The 27,287-nt window shown below is 33.9% G+C and overlaps 1 protein-coding gene across 2 annotated transcripts in view; it reads left to right on the forward strand.

Annotated features, from left to right (window-relative positions):
- The window catches only part of LOC133515728 (choline O-acetyltransferase-like), a 31,469-nt gene that overhangs the window by 948 nt on the left and 3,234 nt on the right, over positions 1 to 27,287 (forward strand). For both annotated transcript variants that reach the window (XM_061848293.1, XM_061848292.1), the window contains exons 2-4: positions 1,403 to 1,597; positions 24,223 to 24,395; positions 24,898 to 25,081. In XM_061848293.1, coding sequence (XP_061704277.1) covers positions 1,466 to 1,597; positions 24,223 to 24,395; positions 24,898 to 25,081 — 489 coding nt within the window. In that variant the 5' untranslated portion in view covers positions 1,403 to 1,465. The remainder of the gene's footprint in view (positions 1 to 1,402; positions 1,598 to 24,222; positions 24,396 to 24,897; positions 25,082 to 27,287) is intronic.

Genomic DNA, 27,287 nt, shown 5'->3' on the forward strand with positions numbered 1-27,287 from the left:
TAACAGAGGCTAGTAAATATAGAAGTCTGACAACGTCCAAGCAAACCCGCAACTCGCGCACCTCATCAGGGCGCAAGGTGCATTAAAATAACGTTGAGAAATAAGTTTTAGATTTTTTTTTCTTGCTTAAACGAAAACAATTTATCTTCAGAATATTCTCCCTTGACTTTGATGCACAAATGCACCTACGTTTGAGAGATTTATCAAGTAAGTATATGCAGAGTAAAAATAAATTATCTCTATTTTTGGGGCATCCTGTATAAAAGCGTATTAATGTCTTAAAAGAGATTCAGGATAATTAATTTAGGAATTCTATCTGTAGAAGTCAATTTTAAGTCTAATTCATAACGCCCCGTAACTCATAAACATGAGTAAAATCAATAATACCAAGTTTATAAATAATTGAAATACCAAGAACACTACCATTAAATATACCTTTTCCCTCAACGACGGGTAAATGTAGCTCTTTTTCTAAGGAAAACAGATTCTAGGAATACAATTTCATACGTAATGACATACGTTCTATGTTAAAGGGCATTCAGCATTCCTGAGTTTCTATAATGACCCTCTTGTTTCAAATTGAACACATTGTCATTCATTCAGAAAGTTACATGATGATTTTATAGGGCACTTCTGTGTAATAACTACACCTTATAGAAAAAGCGGCCAAGTGCGAGTCGGACTCGCGCATGAAGGGTTCCGTACCATTTAAGACGTATTAAAAAAAATCTACTTACTAGATTTTGTTCAACATTTTACCACTTTGGAAGTGTCTCTCGCGCAAACTATTCAGTTTAGAAAAAAATGATATTAGAAACCTAAATATCATTTTTGAAGACCTATCCATAGATACCCCACACGTATGGGTTTGACGAAAAAAGATTTTTTGAGTTTCAGTTCTAAGTATGGGGAACCCCCAAAATTTATTGTTTTTTTTTTCTATTTTTGTGTGAACATCTTAATGCGGTTCATAGAATACATCCACTTACTAAGTTTGAACAGTATAGCTCTTATAGTTTCGGAAAAAAGTGGCTGTGACAGAATCGGACAGACAGACGGACATGACGAATCTATAAGGGTTCCGTTTTTTGCCATTTGGCTACGGAACCCTAAAAAGTCCCCCGCCGCGTCTGTGTGTATGCTCGCGGTAAACTCGAAACGGATTTCATGTGGTTTTCACCTATCAATGCAATAGAGTGATTCTTGTGGAAGGTTTAAGTGTATAATTTGGTAAGATTTTGTGTAATCCGTACGAAGCTGGGCGGATCGCTACTTATCACATAATTCCATACAATTACACAAAATTACTGCACAATTTACCACTTACACTGTCTAATTTAGAAATTCTTGCCTTACTTATTTGCTTCCACGGAGTTCCTATAACTAAAAAAAATGTTTCCAGAATGTGCAGCTTCCCAAGCTGCCCGTCCCAGATCTCCAGGCGACCCTGGAGACGTACGTGGACATGGCTGCGGCCGTGGTCTCGAGCCAGTCGCAGCTGGAGCACACCAGGGCCCTGGCTAAGGCCTTCCTGGAGGACCCTGGGCCAAAGCTGCAGGCGGCGCTGCTGGCGAGACGTGTGGAGATGGATAATTGGGTAAGTAGCCTTTTAAATTGATTTCCAAATTTGTAGCTAATCTCGTATACAAGAATGTATATCTCCCTAAGCTGCCCGTTCCAAATTTTCAAGCGAGCCTCAAGACATACCTACGTGGACCTAGCTGCTTATGAGTACCAGTGATAATGGGTAGTAAAAAAAAAAACAAAAATCTGAATATAATTCGTTTAACCTGCTTTGTTTCATGAATTGGGTAAGCATTTGATATTTGAATTGAGAACCTCCTCATGGGGTGTTTGGAGTTTTTTTGGTGAATATTTGGGTATTGAAGTAAGTTATGGTAGAACCTTTGCCGAAAACATTAAAATATCATACACATCATACAGTTTTTTGATAATAAAATTACCCAAGCAGTGATATGATGATGCTAGGCGGTGAACGCGTTCTCTCTGGCATACCTACCATTGCTCATTCAGAGTAATAAGTTCACCTCTGTACATTTTATTGTATATGTTTTATTTTTATTGTGTTTGTCTTACTATGTAACTTTTTTGTCTTATGAACTCAGAAAATGACAACGTGGAAGTAAAATAGCCGAAGATAGTAAAAGTTCAGCGGTATGAAAGACAATTTCCTGTAAAAATCAGCCCAATAAAAATAAAAATATACCAGTAATATTTGTGGACACAGAATGTATTATCCTTCTTATGCTGTCTCTCATTAGCATTAAAATGTTCAGAGTGAAAGGGATAAGACGAACTGAGTCACAGTACATTTACGCAGACCGAATGCCCTTATCAGTAGCGTGTTTCCTTTCCGTAATTTTACCCAAAACAACGGCGTCAACGGTATTGTTCGGTCGGCACCACGATAACATGTCCTCGCGCAAGTACAAACCTTTAACCTAAAATGTTCAAGTGTTTGTTCATTTTCATCTCCTCGGTGGTAGTCGAAAATCGTGCCTTTCTGACTACTGACACGGCAGTAGGACTGACGGCAAAGAACCCCGTGTTGATGAGGTTGCTGCAAACAGTGGACGCTGCAACCACTGACGAACGGCTGTTGGACGTCTCTCTACAACTGCTCAAGAGCTTGTGTCTTTGTATGCGTGAAACTTTAAAAGCAAAGCAACATGAAAGTGCATCGTTCAGTGGTGACATCAACTCGCTGCAAATTGAAGATAACAACAAAGATCCAAACAAGAAGGTACTGGACATTTATCAAAATATTTATAAAAAAACTTGTTTTGATTTAAAAAATCAAGTAGCATCGAAGGTTAATAAAAGCGCTAACATATCCTCAGACGAAGAAAAGGAATTTATGCTGAAAAGTGACTGTGGAAAAACACAGATTCAAGCTAATACAAATATTCATAAGCAAGAGGTCAGAAATGACACCCATGAAACAAGACTCGAAGATATTTTATACCAAACTTTTATAAAAACTCGTAGTTTCCATAGATTCCGTGCGAGGAAATACAGTTTGTATAAACGTACAGAAAAACAGACGCGCGTCCCTGGCAAGCATAATATTATAGTAATACTTACCTTCTATCCAGTAAATGATAGAGGCCCCTTAACATCCAACTGTACCAAGCTTACCGATGAACTTAACAGTACCTTACACACTCATTCGCCGATAGACATAGACATTATTGATGCTAGATTTGGCCAAAAAGAAAATTTCAGTGAAGAAAGCCTAACACCAAAGGACGCTCCGGACTGTGCCTTAAAATCTATCTACGCTTTTTTGCTACAAAGTGAACAAAAAAATAAAACAAAGGTTTTTAAGTTGATGCATCGGAATAATACTATTAAAGTTTATATTGATGTAAATTCAGAACCTTATCATTCTGATTACACTAAAATGTGTTGTAGTAACAAAACTGACGAACTATTGTGTAAAATTGACTTTCCTAATGAAAGTTTTGACTCGAAAGAAATAACCACAAGTTGTTATACAACAGAACACTCTGGGCATTTCAAAGAAACAATATTAAAAATCAAGTCTCTGGTGAAATTGTACGATAAAAGGTTGACGAAGAAAAAGTTGAAACGGTCAACTACACAAAAAACATTTATCGAACGAAATAAATTTAAAAGTGATTCTACTGAGGGTGACTATGAAAAAAATACACAAAAAATTGAAACAGCGAATAAATACAGTACTTCCAATCCTTTAAAAAACATACCTGAATCTAAACGCTTGCCAAATTATACGGATTCAAAGGAAATATGGATGAACCGTATATTGGACGATGAATCCACCCATGAAAAGGACGACAAATGGATAGCTCTCAAGGAACAAATAACATCATCCTATCAAGAAGTTACAATTCCACCAAACATTTATCCTAGTGAAAGTTATGAGCCAATAACGCCAACAGAATTAATTAATATTCAAAAAAAGGAACGAATTATAGGAGACGTTATTGAATCTGAAACTACAAACTTACAGGTAACACAAACACCAGAAATAATTCATCCGCAAATTGACAGAACAACAAGACGAAGATTAACCTACTGGGATAAAACTAATTACTATCCACTCTCGACATCACCAGTGACTGAAAAACCATCTGACCTTGGGTCTGAAACCATAATTAGCCCCCTTCCAACTGATTATAGAGATGTTATTTCTACGATATCTAGTTTGCCAATAGAAGATACTTTAGAAATCGTAGTTACAGCAAATAACAAACAAAAAACGATTTCACTACATGATTTATTTATAGAACCAAATTTCGCGATAACCCAAAACCTACCAACAGCAGGTGAGCTGACAAATAACAATAATAATAAACTCTCAAAAATATCTGTACAACCAAATTCAATGGCAACTCTTTTCAGTATCTGTATATCATTATCCAAAAAAACGCATTCTATAGAACATACAGATCATTATTTTACTCCAACCAAAATATCTAATGCATCAACATCTACTATAAGTATAGATCGATCTTTGACAGTGAAAGATACTGATAATTTTTCGGATACCACTGAATCTGAAATGCTTTCCACAGAAATAAACACAACTGTATCACCAATCACCATAAACTTATTAGAAAAGGAACCACAAAAAGATAAAGCACTTGAAATAGTTATTAATGAAACAATAAAAGAAGATTTGGAAGTACTAAACAGAAATCCGTCATTGAAGGCTACAGATGTTTTAGTTACATTGAAGCCACAAAGTTATTTACCGACTACAAACGTATACAATACCACTGATAGCATTAACACTGACAAAGTCAGTAACCTAACTCAAACACAATCATATGGCACATTTTTTTATAATAAATATAACCACACGTTTGATGATTCTCGCGTTACGAGTTATTATAGCGCAGAAACTTTTAACAATTTAAAAGCAAACGTCGGAAATATTCCATCAGAAATAAAGAACGTTGCTGTTGATAATAATGATATAACTTCGTTAAGTGTTAATACTACTACTACTACTGAAATAACAGATATTTCTACCAAATATAGCAACCAAATTATAAAAGATCGCAACACTACCATAACCAATCAATTAACACTACCAACTAATTTAAAAACAAGTAAAGGCATAGAAACTACACTGAACCCGAAGATTGAAAACATGCTTGGTATTCCACAAAAAATATTTACGCTGGAAAGCAACACAAATAATTTTATCAAGGATAGTAATCAAAATAAAACAGACCAGAACCATACCGTAAGCAAACAATCAAATAAAACCCCAGACTATGTGCAAAACCGAGACAAGTTGGAAAAAGATAACAAAACAAATAACTTAATCAATATTCAAAATGTTCCTTCGGAGGGTTATGATTCCCAAATGATAAAAAATATTTCGTACAAAACAGCAAAAGATGTTAATCCAACAAACAAAAACTCTCTCTTTGTAACCGTTTTTAGGGATGATAAGTATATACAACCCGAGCAAACAAATATAACAACTATCACACAAGCTCCTACTACGCTAGAGTTTGAGGAAAAATTTAGCAATTTGAATATCAACCAAATTAAAAACCTCGACACAATAACTTATCCCGTGCAAAATATCACTCGGCCACAAAGATTTAAAACTATTCCAGAAATAAAGGATAATAAGTCAAAAAAAGGTGTTAGCACCGATAATCACACGGGACATTTCACAAAAGTTGAAAAAGTACAACCAGGTGCAATTGAGTTAGAATTAGAAAAATCCCCAGAACGGCATACAACCAACACAAACGATTTAGATGTTACGGGTATATATATTGAAAATACAATCGACTTTGATTACAACATGGGAAACTCCTACACAAATATTTTAAATTCTAATAAATACAATGCATCAAGCTTAGAATTTTACGACGCAAAAAATACCTATACTTTGAAATCTGCACTTTCCAATGAAAGTAACGAAAAAATCAATTATAATTATTCATATAACACATCTACTACGGTTACACCGCGAGTTCTAGGGACTAATCATTATAAAACATTTTTAAAGAACTTTACTGATCAGATCCATCAGATGGGAAGTAAAGCTGAAACTTATATTGATTCAACTGTCCCAGGCGTCTTGAACGAAGAGATGAAAAATATGAATTCTGCCTACAATTCTACGGTGTTGTCAATGTACCCAAGAATTACAGAACCAAAAGGCACAAAATTGTATTTGCAGGATGATAATAATACGGAAAATTATAAAAGTCAATCTTACTCCATTACTGATACTAATTTTCAAATAACAAAAAATATCATGGAAGATAATACTTTTTATAAAATGTCAAATTCTGTAAAAAGTCCTTTATCTAAAAGTACAACACCAGATACGACATATTCAGTGGATCAAACAAAAGATGAAATAATGAATACAAAACAAGTTTCATCTACTATTTTTTTATTAACTCCTGAACCGATTAATATTACACAGGGGTTGATCGTAACTTCTCCAGAATATGCAAATACAACCGACACACTATCAAAGGAGGCCTTAAATACAATTAAAACTGGTGTTGATGAATTTGATATGATATTTAGTCATAATAACGATACAAAAGAAATATTACACAGTATAAATCCATATTCGAATAATCAGAATAAAACTTCAACAATAGACAAATTTTATGATAAATATTTTACGAACCATGCAAGTAATAATAATGAGAAATCGATAAATAGAGCTACACAAAGTATTTATGATTCTACAGTTGAGGATCCTTCAAGTATAAATGATATCGATTCAAACCTCAATCAATCAAATAAAAATATCCAAAATCAATCCCTAAGTATTCAAATCGGAACTAATCCCGATCTATCGAACCATACCACTCTTGGCATTCATTTAAATACTGACAAGACACTAATGACCACTAAAGCTCAAACCTTCAATGGTTCTATAATTGGGGAACTAACATATACTGATGTGTTGGATTTAAAATATATAAAGCAAACAAAACCAAACCCAGATGTAATAAAACCCACGTTAGTTAATTTATTTACCTCAAAAGAAAAAATACTAAGTTCACCTCCATACTTGTATAACCATAGTCGTAACATGACCAAAGGTCAAATTGAGGGTAATAATTTCAATAATTTAACGTCTATCAGTAACAGAGTAATAATGACATCTGACCCTAAAGTCAATCCAGATTCTAGAATCGAAGCACAGAATTATCTACTAAGTGATAAATCTATATTAAACAATACATTGGAAAATATATCATACTCAACGAAACCATATTCAAGTACTCAATATGGTGAAATAATGTCATCCACAAATATTGATTTCAATATATTCCAAACAGTCACAGAAAAAAAATCGGCAAGTACATTAAAAAATATATTTAATGATTCTACAATTAGCAACCCAAATCATACTGCTAATCTTGATGGCAACTCTTCATACATAGCTAAATTATACCCTTATAGTCAGTTAAAAATAAATATAGAGAGTAACAATGTAAGTGAAACAAGTTTGTCTACAGAAATGGGCGAAGAAGAAATGAAATCTGATTTTGTCAATATTTTAGACCCAAATTTAAAAAATCGCGACAAATTCAAGCACACATATCTCAACAATAAACCGATTATTTATGAACATAATGCTACTATAGCGCAATATAATGCCAATACAAGTAGCGGAGACTCAAAAACAACAGTAAGTGTTTCTGATTTTAATGTAACCGCCCATCCACTAGTTCCTGAGTTTGAAAACAATTTGAATTTATACAAAATATTTGAAAATTTTTCTTACACAACACATAAATATCTAATAAGTGAAATCGGAGATAAGATTATTGAATCAAAAGACGTCGACTCAGGAACTATTGAAATCAATAAAGATACGACACCGATAGGTATAGCAACCCAGCAAATGTATGACTCTATATCAAAAGCAATAAAACATACTGATGCTTCTGACATCAACTTTTTAGACACAACTTACCCACTCCAATCAACTGAAAAAATTGATAAAAATACTGTAAATGAAAGCCAAGTTAGCTTTTCATCAGAAATAGGGCCTATCATTGTAACATCTGCATTTAATGATTATTCAAAAACAGATTTCAGTAAAGAAAAATTTTACGAGACGAAACCCACAACAAATCAATATACAATAATTGGAGGAGAAATCATACAATCAAAAAACAGTGACTCCAGTACGTTTCAAATCCATAAAGACACGATACCGTTAAGTAAAGCAACTCAGAACTTCAGTAACTCTATAACGGAGACCATAAAACATAGTGGTTCTTCTGATATTAACGCTTTAAATATAACGTACCCTCCTTTTAAGCTTGAAGGCTCAACTGAGGATACAAATTTTCTACTTAATAGAAATAAAAGCCAAATAGACGTTTCGTCTGAAATTGGGCCAGCCTCTGTTACATCCTTAGTTGATGATAACTTGAATACACATTTTAGTAAAGACATAATATTATATAATACAAAATCATACATAACGAATCAATATCCAAGAAATGAAATCGGAGATCAAATAATACAATATGTTTCTGACATTCATGGTTTAAACATCACGCACCCACATATTGAGCTTGACAGTTTTACTAAAAATACTAATATTCTACTTATAAATGATAAAATTGACAAAAATACTGTACATAAAAGCCAAATAACGGCTTCGCCACATGGAGGATGGGGTCATTTAGAACCAAATTTTAATACAAATATATTTTACAATACAAAACCATACACAACAAATCAATATCCAATAAATGAAATTGAAAATGAAATTATTCAATCAAAAGGCGATGACGCTAGTACGTTTGAAATCAACAAAGATACAATACCAATAAGTACATCCAATCAGGAAATCACTGAACCAATAACAGATGCACTACAACATTCAAGTGCCTCTGACGTAAACTCTTTCAACACAACTTACCCATATATCAAGTTAGAAAGTTTAACTGGTGATACTAACATTGTACTTCAAAATTACGAAATTTACGAAAATACGGGAAATGGGAACCAAAGAAGCATTCCACCAGAAACCGTGCCTATCACAATGACATACCCCTTTAATGACACAATTAATCAGTATACAATAAGTGAAATTGGAGATGAAATCATTGACTCAAAAAACCTTGAATCTAGTACTTTTAAAATCAACAACAACATACTAATAAGTGAAGCAAGTACGAAAAATTATAACTTCATAACAAAGGCAATAAAAAATATTGGTACTTCTGACATGACTTCTTTTAACACAACATATTCTCCCACAAGGCTTAAAAGTTTAACTGAGGATACTAATATTGTACATTCAAGTGAAGAAATTAACAAAAATATTGAAAATGTAAACCCCATAAGCGTTTCACCGAAAACAGCGCCCGTAACAGCGATATATACTTTTGATTCTAATTTCACTAAACACATATTTTACGATACAAAATCAGTTAGAACTGATCAATATCCAAGAAGCAATCTCAAAGATGACATTATTCAACCAAAAAACGTAGTCTACAGTACTTTTCAAATTAATAAAGATACGACACCAGGATTTATAGCAACTCAAAGAATTAATGACTCTATAACGGAGGTAATAAAAAATAATGTTACATTGGATATAGATTCTACTGATTTGGATATGGATTTCACTAACGACATATTTTACGATACAAAATCATACACAACCATACAATATCCAATAAACGTAACAGATGATGAAATTAATCAACGAAAAGACATTAATTCCAGTACTTATGAAATCTATAATAGCACACCGATAGGTGAAGCAAGTCAGGAAATGTTTGATTCTATAACAGGTGTAATAAAAACTACTAGTGTTTCTGACATTGATTTTGTAAACAAAAAATATCTTGAAACTTTAACTAAAGGCACTAACATTCTACCTTTAAGTGACGGCATTGCCAAAAATGTGGAAAATGCAAGCCACATAAGTTTTTCACCAAAAATAGCGCCCGTTACAGTGATATCCACTTTGGATTCTAATTTCACTAACGACATATTTTACAATACAAAAGCAGTTACAACTGATCAATATTCAAGAAACAAACTCAAAGATGACATTATTCAACCAAAAAATGTACCCTTCAGTACTTTCCAAATGAATAAAGACACGACACCGGTATTTATAGCAACTCAAACAATTACTGACTCTATAGCAGAGGCAATAAAAAATAATGTTGCATGGGATATGGATGCTGCTGATTTGGATACGGATTTCACTAACGACATAGTTTACAATACAAAATCATACACACGCGATCAATATCCTATTAGCGAAATAGATGATAAAATTATTCAATCAAAAGTCATTAAATCTAGTACTTATGAAATCAATAACAGCAAAAACAATAACAGCATACCGATAAGTGAAGCAAGTCATAAAATAATTGATTCTGTAACAAGTACAATAAAAACCTCTAAGGCTTCTGACATTGTTTTTTTAAACACAACATATCTCGAAAGTTTAACTAAAGGTACTAGCATTCTACCTTCAAGTGACGACATTGACAAAAATATTGAAAACGTAAGCCACATAAGCGTTTCACCAAAAATAGTGGCCGTAACAGCCATATCTACTTTGAATCCTAATTACGCTAAAGACATATTTTACGGTGCAGAAGCAGTTACAACTAATCAATACCCAAGAAACAAAATCAAAGCTGACATCATTCAACCAAGAAACGAAGTCATCAGTGCTTTTGACATTAATAAAGATACGATACCGGTATTTACAGCAACTCAAACAATGAATGGCCATATAACGGAGGCGATAAAAAATAATGTTGCATTGGATACAGATGCTGCTGATGTGCATACGGGTTTCAGTAACGACATATTTAACGAAACAAAATCATACACCACAGATCAATATCCAATAAGTGAAATAGATGATGAAATGAAAAAGTCAAAGGACATGAAATATAGTACTTTAGAAATCAATAATAGCATACCGGTAAGTGAAAAAATCCAGGAAATAAAAGATTCTCTGAAAGGTGCAATAAAAACTACTAGTGCTTTTGACATTGATTCTTTAAACACAACATGTCTTGATAGTTTAACTGAATGTAGTAACATTTTACCTCTGAGTGACGTCAATGTCAAAAATATTGCAAATTTAAGCCACATAATTGTTTCACCAGAAACAACAGCCGTAATAACCATATCTACAATAAACCCTAATTTCACTAAAAACATATTTTTTGATACAAAACCAGCTTTAACTGATCAATATCCAAGAAGCAAACTCAAAGATGATATCATTCGACCTAAAAACGTAGTCTTCAGTACTTTTCAAATTAACAAAAATACGACACCGGTATTGATAGAAACTCAAACAATTTCCGACTCTATAGCAGAGACAATAACAAGTAATGTTGCATTGGATACGGTTGCTAATGATTTGGATATGGTTTTTACTAATGATAAGGCTTACGAAACAAAATCCTACATAACCGATCAACATCCAATAAAAAAAATACATAATGAGTTTAATCAACCAAAAGTCGTTAAATCCAGTACTTATGAGATCAATAACAGCACACCGATAAGTGAAGCAAGTCAGAAAATATTTGATTCTGTAACAGATGCAATTAAAACTACTGAGGCTTCTGACATCGATTCTTTAAACACAACATATTTCGAAAGTTTAACTGAAAGTAGTAACACTCTACCTTCAAGTGACGACGTTATCAAAAATATTGAAAATGCGAGCCACATAAGCGTTTTACCGAAAACAGCGGCCGTTACAGCTATATTTACTTTGAATCCTAATTTCACTGAAAACATATTTTACGATACAAAACCAGTTACAACTAATGAATACCCAAGAAGCAAAAATATAGATGAGGTTATTCAACCAAAAAACACCGTCTTTAGTACTTTTGACATTAATAAAGATACGACATCAGGATTAATTGCAACTCAAAGAATTAACGACTCTATAGCGGAGGCAATAAAAAATAATCTTGTATTGGATACAGATGCTACTGATCTGGATACGGCTTTTACTAATGATATATTTTACGATACAAAATCATACACAACCATACAATATCCAATAAGCGTAATAGATGATGAAATTAATCAACGAAAAGACATTAAATCCAGTACTAATGAAATCAATAATAGCAGACCGATAGGCGAAGCAAGTCAGAAAATATTAGACATTATAACAGGTGCAATTACAACTACTAAGGCTTCTGACATTGATTCTTTAAACACGACATATTATGAAAGTTTAACAGAAGCGACTAACACTATACCTTCAAGTATCGACATTATCAAAAATATTGAAGCGAGCCACATAAGCGTTTTACCAAAAACGGCGGCCGTTACAGCTATATTTAATTTGAATCCTAATTTCAGTGAAAACATATTTTACGATACAAAAGCAGTTAAAACTAATCAATACCCAAGAAGCAAAAACATAGATGACATTATTCAACCAAAAAACACCGTCTTCAGTACTTTTGACATTAATAATGACACGACACCAGGATTTATAGCAACTCAAAAAATTAATGGCTCTATAACGGCGGCAATAAAAAATTATGTTGCATTGGATACAGATGCTACTGATTTGGATACGGATTTCACTAACGACATATTTTATGGTACAAAATCATACACAACCGTTCAATATCCATTTAGCGTAATAGATGATGAGATTAATCAACCAAAAGACATTTATTCCAGTACTTATGAAATCAATAATAGCATACCGATAGATAAAGCCAGTCAGAAAGTGTTTGATTCTGTAACAAGTGCAATAAAAACTACTGCTGTTTCTAACATTGATTTTTTAAACACACCATATCTTGAAAATGTAACTGTAGGTACTAACATTCCCAGTAACGAAATTGCCAAAAATATTGAAAATGCAAGCCACAAAAGCGTTCCATTAAATACAGCGCCAGTTACACTGATATCTACTTTGAATTCTAATTTCACTAAAGACATATTTTACGATACAAAACCAGTTTTAACTTATCAAAACCCAAGGAGCAAAATCCAAGATGACATCATTCAACCAAAAAACGTAGTCAACAGTACTTTTGAAATCAATAAAGTTAGGGCACTCAAATTTACTCATACAGTTAATGATCCCAATACTTATGAAAACAATAATAGTATACCGATAAATGAAGCAAGTCAGAAAAACTTTGAGTCTATAAAAGTTGCAATAAAAACTACCAGTGCTCCTGAAATTGATTCATTTAACACAAGATATCTTGAAACTTTAACTGAAGATACTAACTTTCTATCTTCATCTGACAACATTGTCAAAAATATAAAAAATGCAAGCCTTTTTAACGTTTTGTCAGAAATGACGCCAATTGCTAATATAATCGAATTTGCTGATAATTCGAACACAGATTTTGCTAAAGATATATTTTACGATACAAAACCATACATAACGAATCAATACCCAATAACTGATATCGAAGATGAAATAATTCAACCAAAAAATGTTGACTCCAGTACATTTGAAATGAACAAAGACACGATACCCATAAGTATAACAACTCAAAACTTCTACGACTCAACAACAAGTGAAATAAACCATTCTGGTTTTTCTAACAATAACACTTTAAACATGACATACCCCTCTCTGACTCATCAAGAGGGAGAAAGTTACGTTCAGGATACTAGTATTGTACTTTCAGATGACATAATTGTCAAAAGTACTGAAAATCTGAGCCAACCAAGCATTTTATCAGAAAATAAGCCAAGTACCGCATTTAATGATAAGTTGAATACAGATTTCAGTACAGACATTTTTTACATTACGAAATCTACAACGAATCAATATGCAACCAATGAAATTGGAGATGAAATCATTCAAATAAAAGATTTTGACACTAATACTTTTGAAAGCAATAAAGACTCAAAACCGATAATTATAGTAAATCAAACAAGTAATGACAATATAACAGAGGTAATGCAATTTACTACTGCATTGAATACAAATGCTGCTGATATTGATATACATTTTAGTAAAGACATATATGACAATCCGGAACGCACAACGAACCCATATCCAATAACTGAAATTGGAGATAAAATCATGCAATCTAAAGAAGTTGGTTACAGTACTTTTGAAGTCAAAAATGACATGGTACCGATAAGTTCAGCATCTCAAACGATCAATGGATCTGTAACAGATGCAATAAAATATTCTGGTACTTTTGATACTAACTTTTTGAATACAAAATTCCCTAGCATTGACCTTGAAACTTTAACTGAGGCAAGTAATGTTCTAGTTTCACGTGGAAAAATTTACACATATAATGAAAATGAGAGCCAAATAATAATTTCGCCAGTACCTGCACCACTTACATCTCTATTTGCTGATAATTTTCATACAGAATCATACACAATGAACCAATATCCAATAAGTCAAATTGGTGATGAAAATATTAAATCAAAAGACCTTTACTCTAGTACTATTAAAATAGACACAACACCAATATATAAATCAACTAAAAAAATCGATGACTTTATAACAAAGGCCATTAAACACACTTCTGCTCCTGGCATCAAATCTTACAGCAAAATACACATTAGGCTTGAAAATATAACTGAGAATACCAATATTCCACTTCCAGGGAGTAAAATTGCGAAAAGTTCTAAAAATGAAAGCCAAATAAACATTTCACCAATGATATCTACATTTAATAATAATTTGGAAACGGATTTGGATGAAAACATATTTTACAATAAGAAATCAACGAATCAATATCCTAAAAGCAAAATCACTGATGACATCGTTCAATCAAAAGTAGTTGACTCTATTAAAAAAATATATAATTCTATTACAACAGGAATAAAACAGAGTGGCTCTTCTGATATTAACTCTTTTAACACAACACATTCCGTTAGTGAGCAAGAAAATATAACTGAGAATACTAGTGTTGTACTTCCTGAGAAAAAAATTGACCAAAAACCTGGAAATAAGAGCCAAACAAACATTTCGCCAGAAACCGAGCCGGAAATCACATTCGCATTCAATGATAATTTGGAAACTAGCCTTAACGTTTTATACACTACATACCCTCAAAGTGAGCGAGAAAGCATAACTGGGGATACTAACATTCTACATCCAGATGACATAAATGTCAAAAACACAAGATATGGAAGCCAAACACGCATTACATCAAAAATAGCACCAATCACAATAATACCCGAATTTGCTGACAAATTGGATATAGGTTTTAGTAAATCCATATTATACAATACTAAACCATACTTAGCAGATAATGATGAGAAAACTCAAGACAACGATAGTAATTTTAATTTCTATGATAAGAAACCAATTAAAACTATAGTTAAAAATAGTTATGGGTCTAAAATTGACGATTATACGTTCGCTGGTGCATTAGATGTAAATCCTCAATTAAATGAAGTATTTGACGAAGTATCAACAATCACGGTGTCATTAAAAAATAATTCACATTTCACAAAACCTTATTTAGATACACAGCTTGACACAGTGACAGTTGGTCCATTTACAAGTAACAGCTATACTATTCTTAATACTGATAAAAACTTACACTTGGCAAACTTTTCTAACGAAAACAATGACTTACTAACACAGATAATTACTGAGAAACTTAAATTCTCTCCGTCTTCTGATTTTGGTAAAAAATCTAATCTAAATAATATAACTGAAAGTCTATTGTACCAAACATACGCATATCCATACAACGGACATACAGATAGTATCAAAACAACAACTTTCGTTAATAATTTTAGTACTCAGAAATTCAATTCAAGTGTTGATATAGTGTTAAACAATTTATATGACACTAAAAGTACGAATAATACGCTATATATCGAAAAAGAAAAAGTAAAATCATCAAGTCCAAAATATTCAGTTTCCAATATGATAAACAAGATTAAGAAAATAATAAATAAAGAACGTACATTTACATTTTCAAGTGCTTTTGATATAACATTTCCAAAACTACACTTAAAATCACATAATCAAAATACTACTGATCCTAATATATCAAAGGTTAATAAAGACACAAATAAAGCTGCTGTTCAAACTACTAATGATTTTAAATTTGATACTTCCTACCCAGCCAAACTAATGCTTCACACTTTACCTATGAATAAAACTGATAATATGAATAATATAATTTCCATGGACAAGATAAATAACTATAGTAGAAATTTACTGCCAAATATGGACTCAAAGGTATTTTACATATTGAAGAATTCAGGAAGCTCGATAACAAATACAACTAAACCCTCACTTATAAATAATCTGGATATTAAAGCCCATGTTAGCACCAGAAACGAAACGTACTCCTCACACACTTATTTAGATCAAACAACTATAATCGGATTACTGGAAAATAAATATAACACACCTAACAATGATGCAACATTTTCTACAGAACCATTTCATGTACTACAGACTGAAGCTATTAGTAAAACTACAACTGCCAAGTTTTTAACAAAACCAATAGCGTCTGAAAGCAAACCTAGACATGAAACAAGTACTATTTTTACAGGTGTAACCGATGGCAATTCTATTATATATAAACAATCATCAAACAAGATACGTTCAACATCAGATTTAACAACAGAACCTCTTGAATTGCCAACTTCTAATGCTAACAATAGTACATCACAAACCTATAACTTGCATCAAAACATATCAAACGTGTCAAAACATAATTTGGACGAGATTAAAATACCAGTTAGGACCCATAGTCATTGTAACCCTGGAATTCATACAAAAACATCAGCAACAAGTTTTAATATACCATTGGTTAATACAAGCCTCGCTCAAATAATAGATTTTTCAACCACCAGCCCAGATATACCTAAGAATTTGGTTATGAATAACGTTTCTTATAATGTAATGAAACCAACTAAATACGTAATAGTTAAAAATAGCACTGACCATACAAATGTTCAAGTGACATCTCGACCACACGATGTTTTAGTAATTCCTAATATGCTTGAAAAAACTATAGAAATTATTGAACAAAACAGAAAACCAAGCAATGTTTTTACAGTAAGCTCAGATATGATAAACTCCTTGACTGTGCAAGACCCACAAGCATACTTAAAACAAAAAACTTCTTCTACTGCATTTATAAAAAAGAAAATGGATTCACCGATGGTGACAATGTTTACTGAATTAACTACCGAAACCATCCCATTTGATTTGCTCACAGATTATCCAAAATATATTGAAAAAGATATTCGGTCGAATAATCTGTCAACTATTAATATAGACGCACGTAAATCATTGGTCAACGACTTATTAAGCACGAAATATCAAGGCACATTGCCATATTCATTAAAACCACGCGAATATTATACAAATGGTATGCAAGTTACATTTAAAATTGATGATAATCGATCAACTGTCAAACATGGTGATCAAAACGATGGAGATACAATAACAAAAGTAAACACAAATTTACGTCAACCCTTCCTTATTGACGATTATTCTAATGTTGAACGATCACTTGACACAAAACTATATACTATCAATCGCAGACTTAATAGCACATACAACAATGAAACTTTTGTAATAAATAATCAATTGAAGATTAGTAACCATACCAAAGTAAATGAACTGCCAACAATAGATGATTCATACAAACATTCGCCTTTAAGAGATATACCTGAACAATTTTCCCGAAATACTGCACCTTATTCACCAAGTATAAATAAACATAAAACTGACTATTTCAAACTTCAAAATAAGACTCAAAATAAAATCATAACAGTTGGCAAATTCAATGCTTCTCAAACACTTGCTAATGAATTTTCTACAAACACAGAAATTATTAACAATTCTTTATCGACAAAACACAATAATGAAGAATATATAATGAACTTCAAAGTAAATGATATTAAAATGGACGTGAAATCACATTTTGAGTGGGAAAACAGTAAAGAAAACAAAAGCAGTACAATTTCTGGTCTACCATTGAACTCAAGTTTCTCCAAGACTGTGTCTAGCTTGAGTCCTTATATACTACATTATAATTGGAGCCAAGAACTGTGGGATTCAAATGCAAAACCTAGAACAGACAATTTATTAAATAAAACAACCTTCGGATTCGATAATAATACATCAAAAAATATTTCGCCTAACATTCATACCAATATTTACAATGAATTATTGAATAAAGAAGACAATCTGCCTCATCAAACCGAGAGGGAATTAATCGACAAATTTAAAATTATCTCTACATCAACAGATTCATCGTTTCAAAGTGCATTTAATACAAATATTTCACTTCACAAAGCCGTGTCGTATTCTCCTCTAAAAATGGTAGAGGAAGATAAAATATTACATAACACGACTCAAATAACTTTGCCAAATATTGACGTATTTTTGACTTCAGATATATCTCCAATAACTATTTCAACAAGTATGAGCAAAACACCTCAATCTCAAAGTCTACTTAACAATAATGTTGCTAGTCAAGACACAAAAGTTACAACTTGTAAAACCTCTTTTGAACATTTATTAAATATGAACAAATCTGAACCAATCTCAGTTAATCACAGCAAAACCTTTCACTCGACCAACGTTACATCGGCAGAGCAAATTTATGCAAAAACTTACGTTTTACATAAAGTTAAAGATAATATTGAACCACTTATAGCTAAAAAATATAAAAGTACTACTAAAAAAATTACAAACGCAACCCACATGCCTTTAAACATTTATGAAAAATCAACTAATATCCCCTATGATACTACAACAATTTTAGAAAGTACAAATCATAAAATGTCTCACAAGAATTCTGATTTAAAAAACAAAACCCTAAAAAATGCAAAGGCTTTACAAGATCAAATAATAAACACATTATTTGTTCCAATTACTACGAAGAAAAATGAAAATCTTATAAAAGATTTCGGCAATAAAGAGATAGCAAAAAATAAAAACTATTCAAAAAACCTTGATTATGACAATTTATTCACAAAAACTATTTTTATCACGAGTAGAATTGTGAATAATTCTACAAAAGCGAGGGTACTCAAAAATATTGTACAATCTAAATTTATATTTCACAGCAATCTTTCGAAGTATGTAAACTTGGTCAAATCACCAATTTCTTATATTAATAATGCTAGGTTTGGTCAAGATAATGACACCGAAAAGCCTTTTGTACATTTTAGTAAGTATTATAACCGAACACATCCAATAGATGACACATATAATAAACAAAATAATTATTACAGGACATCTATCCAACCGACGTATTATGAATTACTAGCAAGAAGTGGTAATAAAAATAATAATCAGCTAGCAGAAAAAAATAAACCAAAACATGAAACTACTAAATCAATCATTTACAACACATATAAAGCTTTAACTGAGGAAGAACTCACCCTGCCACCTGATGTTAGAAAAATTAAAACTACATATTCAACGATTTATACAAAACAAATTAACAGTATTAAATCACTCTTAAATGTAAAAGCTAGCAAACCTCACACTAAACAAACCAAACTTAACTTAAAATCCAAACTTCCTTCAAGACCCTTAGCAGATAAATATAATAAAACAAAAATATATAATGATGTTGAGGATACCCTAATAAATGATACTCTTTACAATTTTACTAATAACACGTACCTTCATCCTATTGAAAAGCTTCCAAAACAAAATCAATGGAGAGCATTAAATCGTATTCATATAAAGAATAGAAAGCGCCCCATATTAATGATGAATACGGATGACTTCCTCTCTTTTCGACGACCATTCACGACGAAAGGAAATTTCTTTGAAATGGTAAATCCGAACCCCTTACCGGTGCCTAGGCATCTGATCAATGTTCCGCCAGTCAAGACACCGGTGCCCAAACGCGTCATATTGAGACCAAAATTCAATTCATTTGAAGATCTTAAAATGATTCCCGTAAGGCGAGTAATGCCAAGTGAAAAAATAATGCCAGGTGATCGTGATTATTATAAAAGTAACTTCCAATTTCATCACAAACCTGGCCAATCTTGGAGAGCCAAGATAGGCAAAGTGCGAACGAAATTAGAGCCTAAACGTCGTTCAGGTGTTGAAACAGGACGAAAGATGAACTTTGAACCTGTCATAGACGTCCCGTATTACATGCCTACACTTATGAAGCCTTCCTTCCTGAGAGACAAAGTGGAATCTGTCAGGAGTTATATTTACAACGAAGGGAAAAACCAAGTAAATGGAAGGAGGCATTTTAAGAGTCCTCCAAGAGTGGAGAAGTCAGGGGTAATTGTGGATGCTTCAGATACGCAAGAACATATGTACTATAGTGCGGAAAGGTCCTCAGAACAGACACAATCGCCATCTCCTCAGGTCACTAAGCCAAAGAAAACGATATTCTTTTTAAGTCCAACTGTACCGTATAATCGTTATTTTTAGCTCGTTTGTAAGGTTCAAAGGAATATTGAAACGTCTAGTCAGCATCAAAAGTAGCGGATGAAACAACGCGCCAAAAGTATCTGATATTCCGGATAACTTTTCCAAATATAAATAAATTGTTAAAATTCGCGCTCAAAAGTATATATTTTACAGTCTTAGTTATTCTATATTAAAGACATCACTTTTTGGTAAGCTGTTACAGAATGGTAGATACTTATGAAAAGTTATTTGATCCGCTACTTTTGATGCTGACTGTACAATATCAAAGCCGCAAATATTACTGAAATAGATGGTACTGTAGGGCAGCATAACGCTCTGTAGTAGGTACGTAGCCATCACTTATTGTAGGCAAGGTACGGCTTAATTTCTTGCAATCATTTAAGCGTTTTGGTGTTCATTTATCAATTATATAAGATAATGTACATGTATTTATACGTATTGATAAATTGTTGTTTTGTAAATTTGTTTTATTATTCTTATAATTTTGTATACCTAGTCTGTTCCCTACGCCTATTATTATTTGTTTCAAGGTCAAGAAAGAGCCATAACGCTGTATGAAAATAAACTGTTAGAAATACCCAAAAATATTAAAAACTAAATAAGTAAATAAACTTAAATCACATCTACTTAAAAATACCTACGTAGAAGGACTTTCCTCATAAGGTTTCCCTTACCCCGAGCAAAATATAGTATGTTTATCTAACCTACCTGACCTAATGCTTCCTATATACATCTGAAACGATTTTAGCACCTATAATTATCCTTTATTTTCCTTAAAGGGTTTGTAATTTATGCCCTGTGGTTTTTGGTCTTAGGTGGCACGAGTAAAATATACAACTAGCATGAATAAATACATCGTGAATACAATTACACACTAACAATACTTACATAGAAATGAGGCTGCTGCTAGTCTGCTACATTAACCTCTTTTTTATGTATGATGAAAATCCAGACCGAATTTTTTATCATATTTTTGTTAGCCACAAAACCCACCCCACCGCCGGTTCGAACCCAGGATTTATGACCAACGCGCACACTTATGAAAGGTTGAAAATTCTGGAGGATTGTTAAAAACTATTGGACACCACATAAACGTTTTATTTATAACCAAGTTAAATTGTGTTGAGGGCGAGTCAAACTTTTTCGTGTAACTTTTTTGGCATGGCATTATGACACAAGGCCTACCACTGAGATGCAACTAACTTTTACCCAGTGAACTGACGAGGAAGTACTTAGCTAATGAAGAATTAGTCTTAAAACGAGTTTAACCATACCTTAATCAACAACTCAACACCCCGGCAATCCATTGTGGCTATTTGTAAGCGACTACGAACATCATGATATACGAGCACACTTTTGACATGGCGACATCATTATAAATTTGATGAAAGTCATATTTAAAAAAAAGAAAAGCATGCAAGTATACAGTCCGACCCACATCCGACTATGCTAAGTTTATACCAACTTGGCAATCTCACAGTGACAATTGTATAGTTAATTAGTGTCCGACCGAAATTTCGGTTTCGGTTTCGGTTTCGGCCAGTTTCGGCCAAAAAATCAAGTTTCGGTCCGAGTTTCGGTTTCGGCCAAAAACGGCCGAACCCTTCGGCCGCGCCGAAACTTACAACATCGTACCTTCGGGTCGCGCTCGGCTAACGTCGGGCGCGCTCGGCACGGCTGGCAATATGGCGTCGCTCGCCTGACTCCGCCGGCAACTACATAAATCAGTGCGCTTTGCTCGTGTAGACGTGTCAATACGTGTTTTTTTATCACCATTAAAAAATCGCTAACTTTGTGTTACAAATAATGTTTTTTTTTTCACTTTATAGGGTAGTTAAATTTTCAAACAGAACCTCTGTAACTGTGCTGAAATTTTATTGTGATAAATCTTTGAAAGTAGAAACCTGTAGTTATAGGTCGGCGAGATATTAATTTTAGAAAAAAACGGGCTTACTAACATTTTTTCGACTTTTTAAGGACTTTTTTTTTATAAAAGGTTCGGTTTCGGTTTCGGTTTCGGCCGAAACTACAATGAAACCGAACCTTCGGTTTCGGCAAAATAACATGTTTCGGTCGGTCACTAAGTTAATTAGTTATGCCATACCTACTGTATAAGTACCTCCGTAAAACTTGGCGAACAATTTAAAGTGGTAAGTAGATAATGCATAGAATTTTACATAAATAATAATTTGTGATGTTTATAAATATTATGACACTCATCACACACACACACACATGTCAGCGTCACATGTAAAGTGTCATAATTAACAAAAATAACAATAACAAACGTAACAAGGAAGTATCAAAGAAGGTGAAGGTGAATGAGAGTATTACTTACTACTTGAACATTTTTAAAATCTTTATTTACAATATACATAATGGATATATACAGATGATTACTATAACTAGCTTATATCTAAAATAGGCCCTTGAGGCATTGTACCAAGGATGCTGGCGGCATTTCCTCGTTGTATCGCAATACTGATACGTTATGCGAGGAAGCCGCCAGCTCTTCGGTCACCAGTTACGTCAACCAGACCTTAATAGGCAGCGAATACAGAAACTCTGCATAGTGGGCGCCACTACCACAATCCATCACAATGTGAGGGACTACTACGAAACAAGAAAATCGGAATTTCGTTATCTAACCTCTCTATCACTCTTGCAGATTCGAGCGACGAAGAGGCAGATAACTTAATTTCGATTTTGGCGTTTCCCGGTAGGTCCTGTGTAAACAAACCACCTTGATGCATCAATGTCATATTTTATTATCTGTAAAAACTTGTCAAAAACAGTTTTAGCAACAGGATGTATAAGTAACTCTATGGCTTATGAAAGGTGCTAGTGCTGCACTCTGGCGGCAGAACATTGCAGTAGGCAATTAATCTACATTTGGAAAATTTCTTTGTAGCTAATGTGTCGATTCTTGTGGTATTTCGTACAATGTTTTGAAATACCCAAATTGATATATATGAAGTGATACTTTTTGAATGAATTATATTTATAAAATTTCGATGCAAGTTTTCTGTTTGCTGAACGTTACGATTTATACAAAGGAACCTTGCGCGTTGGAGGGTCTGCCATCTTGTGGCTTGAGTCGGAAACATAAACATGTACATTGACACGTCACGCCAAAGCAAGCGCTGCCATCTACCATTCTCCTACGCTTTCTTGTGCATAGTAGGTTCTGCCATCTTTTGGGCTACATTAGACGCATAAACTTTACATTAACACCTCGCGCCAAAAATCTGACGTCTCCTTACAGCCCCCTTACAGTTTATGAACGCTCCCTATATCTGTATAGGGAGCGTGCATGAACTATAGGAGGCAGCACATGAGCCGTCTGATTTTTGGCGCGAGGCGTAAATGTGATGTTTTTTGTTCCGATGTAGCCCACAAGATGACAGAACCTACTATGCACAAGAAAACACGTGACGTGTAAATGTACATGTTTATGGTTCCGATTCAGGCCACAAGATGGCAGACCCTCCAACGCGCACGGTCCCTATATCATTTAATGACAGGCTAAGACAAGTCAATACAATCAGTAGAGAGAGCAAAAGAGTGTACTCTCTGAGAGAAAATCAATAGAGTGTACTCTCTCCAAGCGAGTGTTGTGCCTGGTGATCGAAATTCAATGAGAATTGATTAGGAGTTGTATTTATAGTAACTGACATTTGGAATTCCTTCAGCGCGACGTGGGAAATGTTAACGCCATCTTTTATAGTCTTGTAGCACGACGTTGTGAGTGATAGAGGAGACGCTACAGACCAAATAAATATATTGACTTATTGTAACAGGTGACAGACTACTGGCTGGAGGACATGTACCTGAAGGTGCGGCTGCCGCTGCCCATCAACTCCAACCCCGGCATGGTGTTCCCCTGCCGAAAGTTTGCCAAGGTCGACGAGGTCGCCGATCTAGCCGCGCTGTTCATCGATGATCTGCTGGATTATAAGGAGATGCTTGACAGGTACTTGGGTTATAAGGAACCCTGATGCTGCCTGCTATAGCTGGTGATGCTGGCCAAGATCGATAAGGTTCCTGGCGCTATTCAAAGACGACCTGCTAGATTATAAGGAGATGCTGGACAAGTACTTGACACTTTAAGGGGTTAGGGGTAAGGGTAAGGGTGCAAATTGCTTACGCTCCATAGCGATCGAAACGCAACTATCACTTTCGCACTAATATGGAAGAGTGGATGGAGACACAAAGCGTTTCGTTGTTGAAGCGATAGCGATTGTCACCTTGGATAGGCCGGCTGTATAGTTTAGTTTTGCTAATGCAGTTTAATTGATTGAGAAAAATACATGTCATTAGATATGCCAAGACATTTTTGTGTTTCTCAGTTAAAAGTACTTACAACGGTTTTTTAATCATGTTACTAAAATTCCCCGCAGTTGCAAGTTTCAAATACGAGAAGCTACCCGTTTGTACACCAAACACCTACCCGTTTATTCCCTTGCATGTTACAGGGGCGAGCTTCCTCTAGAACGAGCCACCAGCCGCGAGAAAGGCCAGCCTCTCTGCATGGCGCAGTTCTACCGCCTCCTGGGCGTCTGCCGCATCCCACAGCTGGGCAAGGACCGTCTGGAGCTACCACCAATGCGTCCAGAAGGGGAGCAGGAGGAACTCGTTGTCGTAGCATGCAGGAACTATGTTAGTATATCAAAATAGTTTCAAGTCTTAGTCAATCTCTTCCCATCTCCAACAAGGTCTGCCGTGATGCTTCATTAGAATGGAACCCAATTATTTACTGTCGAAATACAAGTCATCTAGCACACGGTACCCGTGTCTGAGCAGTCCTAATTTAAGATAGGTGGAGGCATAAAGACCTTTGTATAGCTGTGGGCATCTTTAGGTTTGTTAATAATTTTATAATAATACTAGGGACAGCTATGGACCTTGGAGCAGTATTATAGGGTCAGCTTCTCTATATGGCGCAGTTCTACCGCCTCCTGGGCGTCTGGGCCCCAACACTGGGCAATGACAGTTTGGAGCTACCGCCAATTATTCCAGAAGGGGAGCGGAGCAAGAGGATTTGTTGTCATCCCTCGTAGGAACTATGTTAGATATACCTACCAAATTCTGGGCTTGAGCATCTTATCACCAATCTTTGTCAAAGACGTCAACTCAAACATTGCTAACGTGATTAGATTTTAGGGCCTATAATTGATACTGGTCTTAACTCTTCCGTTATACCGTACATGTGTGTTTAGGTATCTTCCGTTTCCCCTAGCAAGAACCGTGCTGCTGGCTGCAACCACCGTTTAGAAACAGTCGTTTAGGGCAAGAACCGTTTAGAGCTATCACCGCCTCGGCCTGAAGGAGCTAATTGTTGTTGTAGGTTGCATATAAGTACTAAAGTATCCAAGAAAAGGTATTTCAGCATTTCTGCAATTTCAGGTAGAAAATAAAATCTTAAGAATAATTTCATAAACTTTCAAAACATAGGACGTGCATATCACACCGATAAAAAAGTTGTTACACTTTTATTTACTCAATCCCAATGTACCAATCTATTATTGACTAAATGTACTTGATCTGCTTTCTTTTACGTAACTTTATTTATTAGACTTTCACATTCAAAATCTAAGGATTATTAAGTTAGTTTTACGAGCTGTGGACCCTTCTAATTCAATGTCTGAACTGTCTGAAGTAATCTCATTACTTAGCCGTCCGGCCCTCGTCAAAGTAAACTGCTCTTAACAGTTGTATAAGTGGTTTTAGACGTTTAATCAACTATTAATAGATATACGAAACACTGATTTAAACTTTCACTATGTTCATTTAAACGACATTTAATCGAGTCTAATTAAGACGAAAGTGGAAGACCAGCGCGAGATCGCCTTTTCATACAAAAGTAATACTTCTTTTATATAAATCTGATCTTTTATATGAATCAGAGAGGTCTGTATGTTAACATTTTGAAAAAAATTATACACAATTTGCTGTATATTAACCACAGCTATGCTCCTGCGTTTATTTTTTTCGAATTTTCAGTGATTATAAGAGTCAGGAGCATTTAAAAATGTGTATTAAATCCTTTTTCGCACCTAATTTTTACAAATATTAATAAATCGAAACAAATCAAACGCAGGGCATAGTTATGGTTAAAGGATATTTGGCACATGACCCGTCAAAATGTTCTGGGTGGTGTCATTTCCTTCCTTTCCATCCTTGGAACCTTGTTCCTAGGAGCCACGGTTCTGAAGATACGATTTTTTAAATGTTTTTCCTAAATTACCTAAAATTGATATGCGAAGCCCCATAACTTATTTTTGTTTATGGTTTTATTTACATAATTTGATTCATTGTCTTACGTTGTATTGCCTTCTGTCGAAGACGATATGTCCTCGGGGTCTCGAAGCCCCCCAGTTCGTAAATTATTGCAGGTGACTGTAAAATAAACACCCTGCATCATAAGTAGGTAATATTTTTTAAATACCTACTGTTTCAAGTAGGTTTACTGCGCCATCGGTCTCTTAAACAACATTATGACCTAAGTTTTGAGAATTTGATTACAGTTTAGAGACAGAATTTCTGGTTAATTTCTAAGCAACTTATGGTTCATTTTGTTTTAAGATATACTTTTTAAGTGTTTTGTTGGCGAAAGTATAAAAACCATTAAAATCTTATATTATATAGTTCGTAAAAATACACCGTAATAGTAAAAAGTTGCAGATAGTTTGTCTTTATAACATAGGTACATGCATAAACAAATTTACCATTGCAAAGTAAAGATATTTTTTTAAATATTTTCTTCAAAGAGTAGGCAAATAAGGTTTTATTACATAGATGAGCTTACTTAATGATATTTTAATTAATGTAATTCACATTTAATTTAATTACATTGTTTACATAA

Source organism: Cydia pomonella, chromosome 3 (genome assembly GCF_033807575.1).
Source record: "Cydia pomonella isolate Wapato2018A chromosome 3, ilCydPomo1, whole genome shotgun sequence".
Lineage (NCBI taxonomy): Eukaryota > Metazoa > Arthropoda > Insecta > Lepidoptera > Tortricidae > Cydia > Cydia pomonella.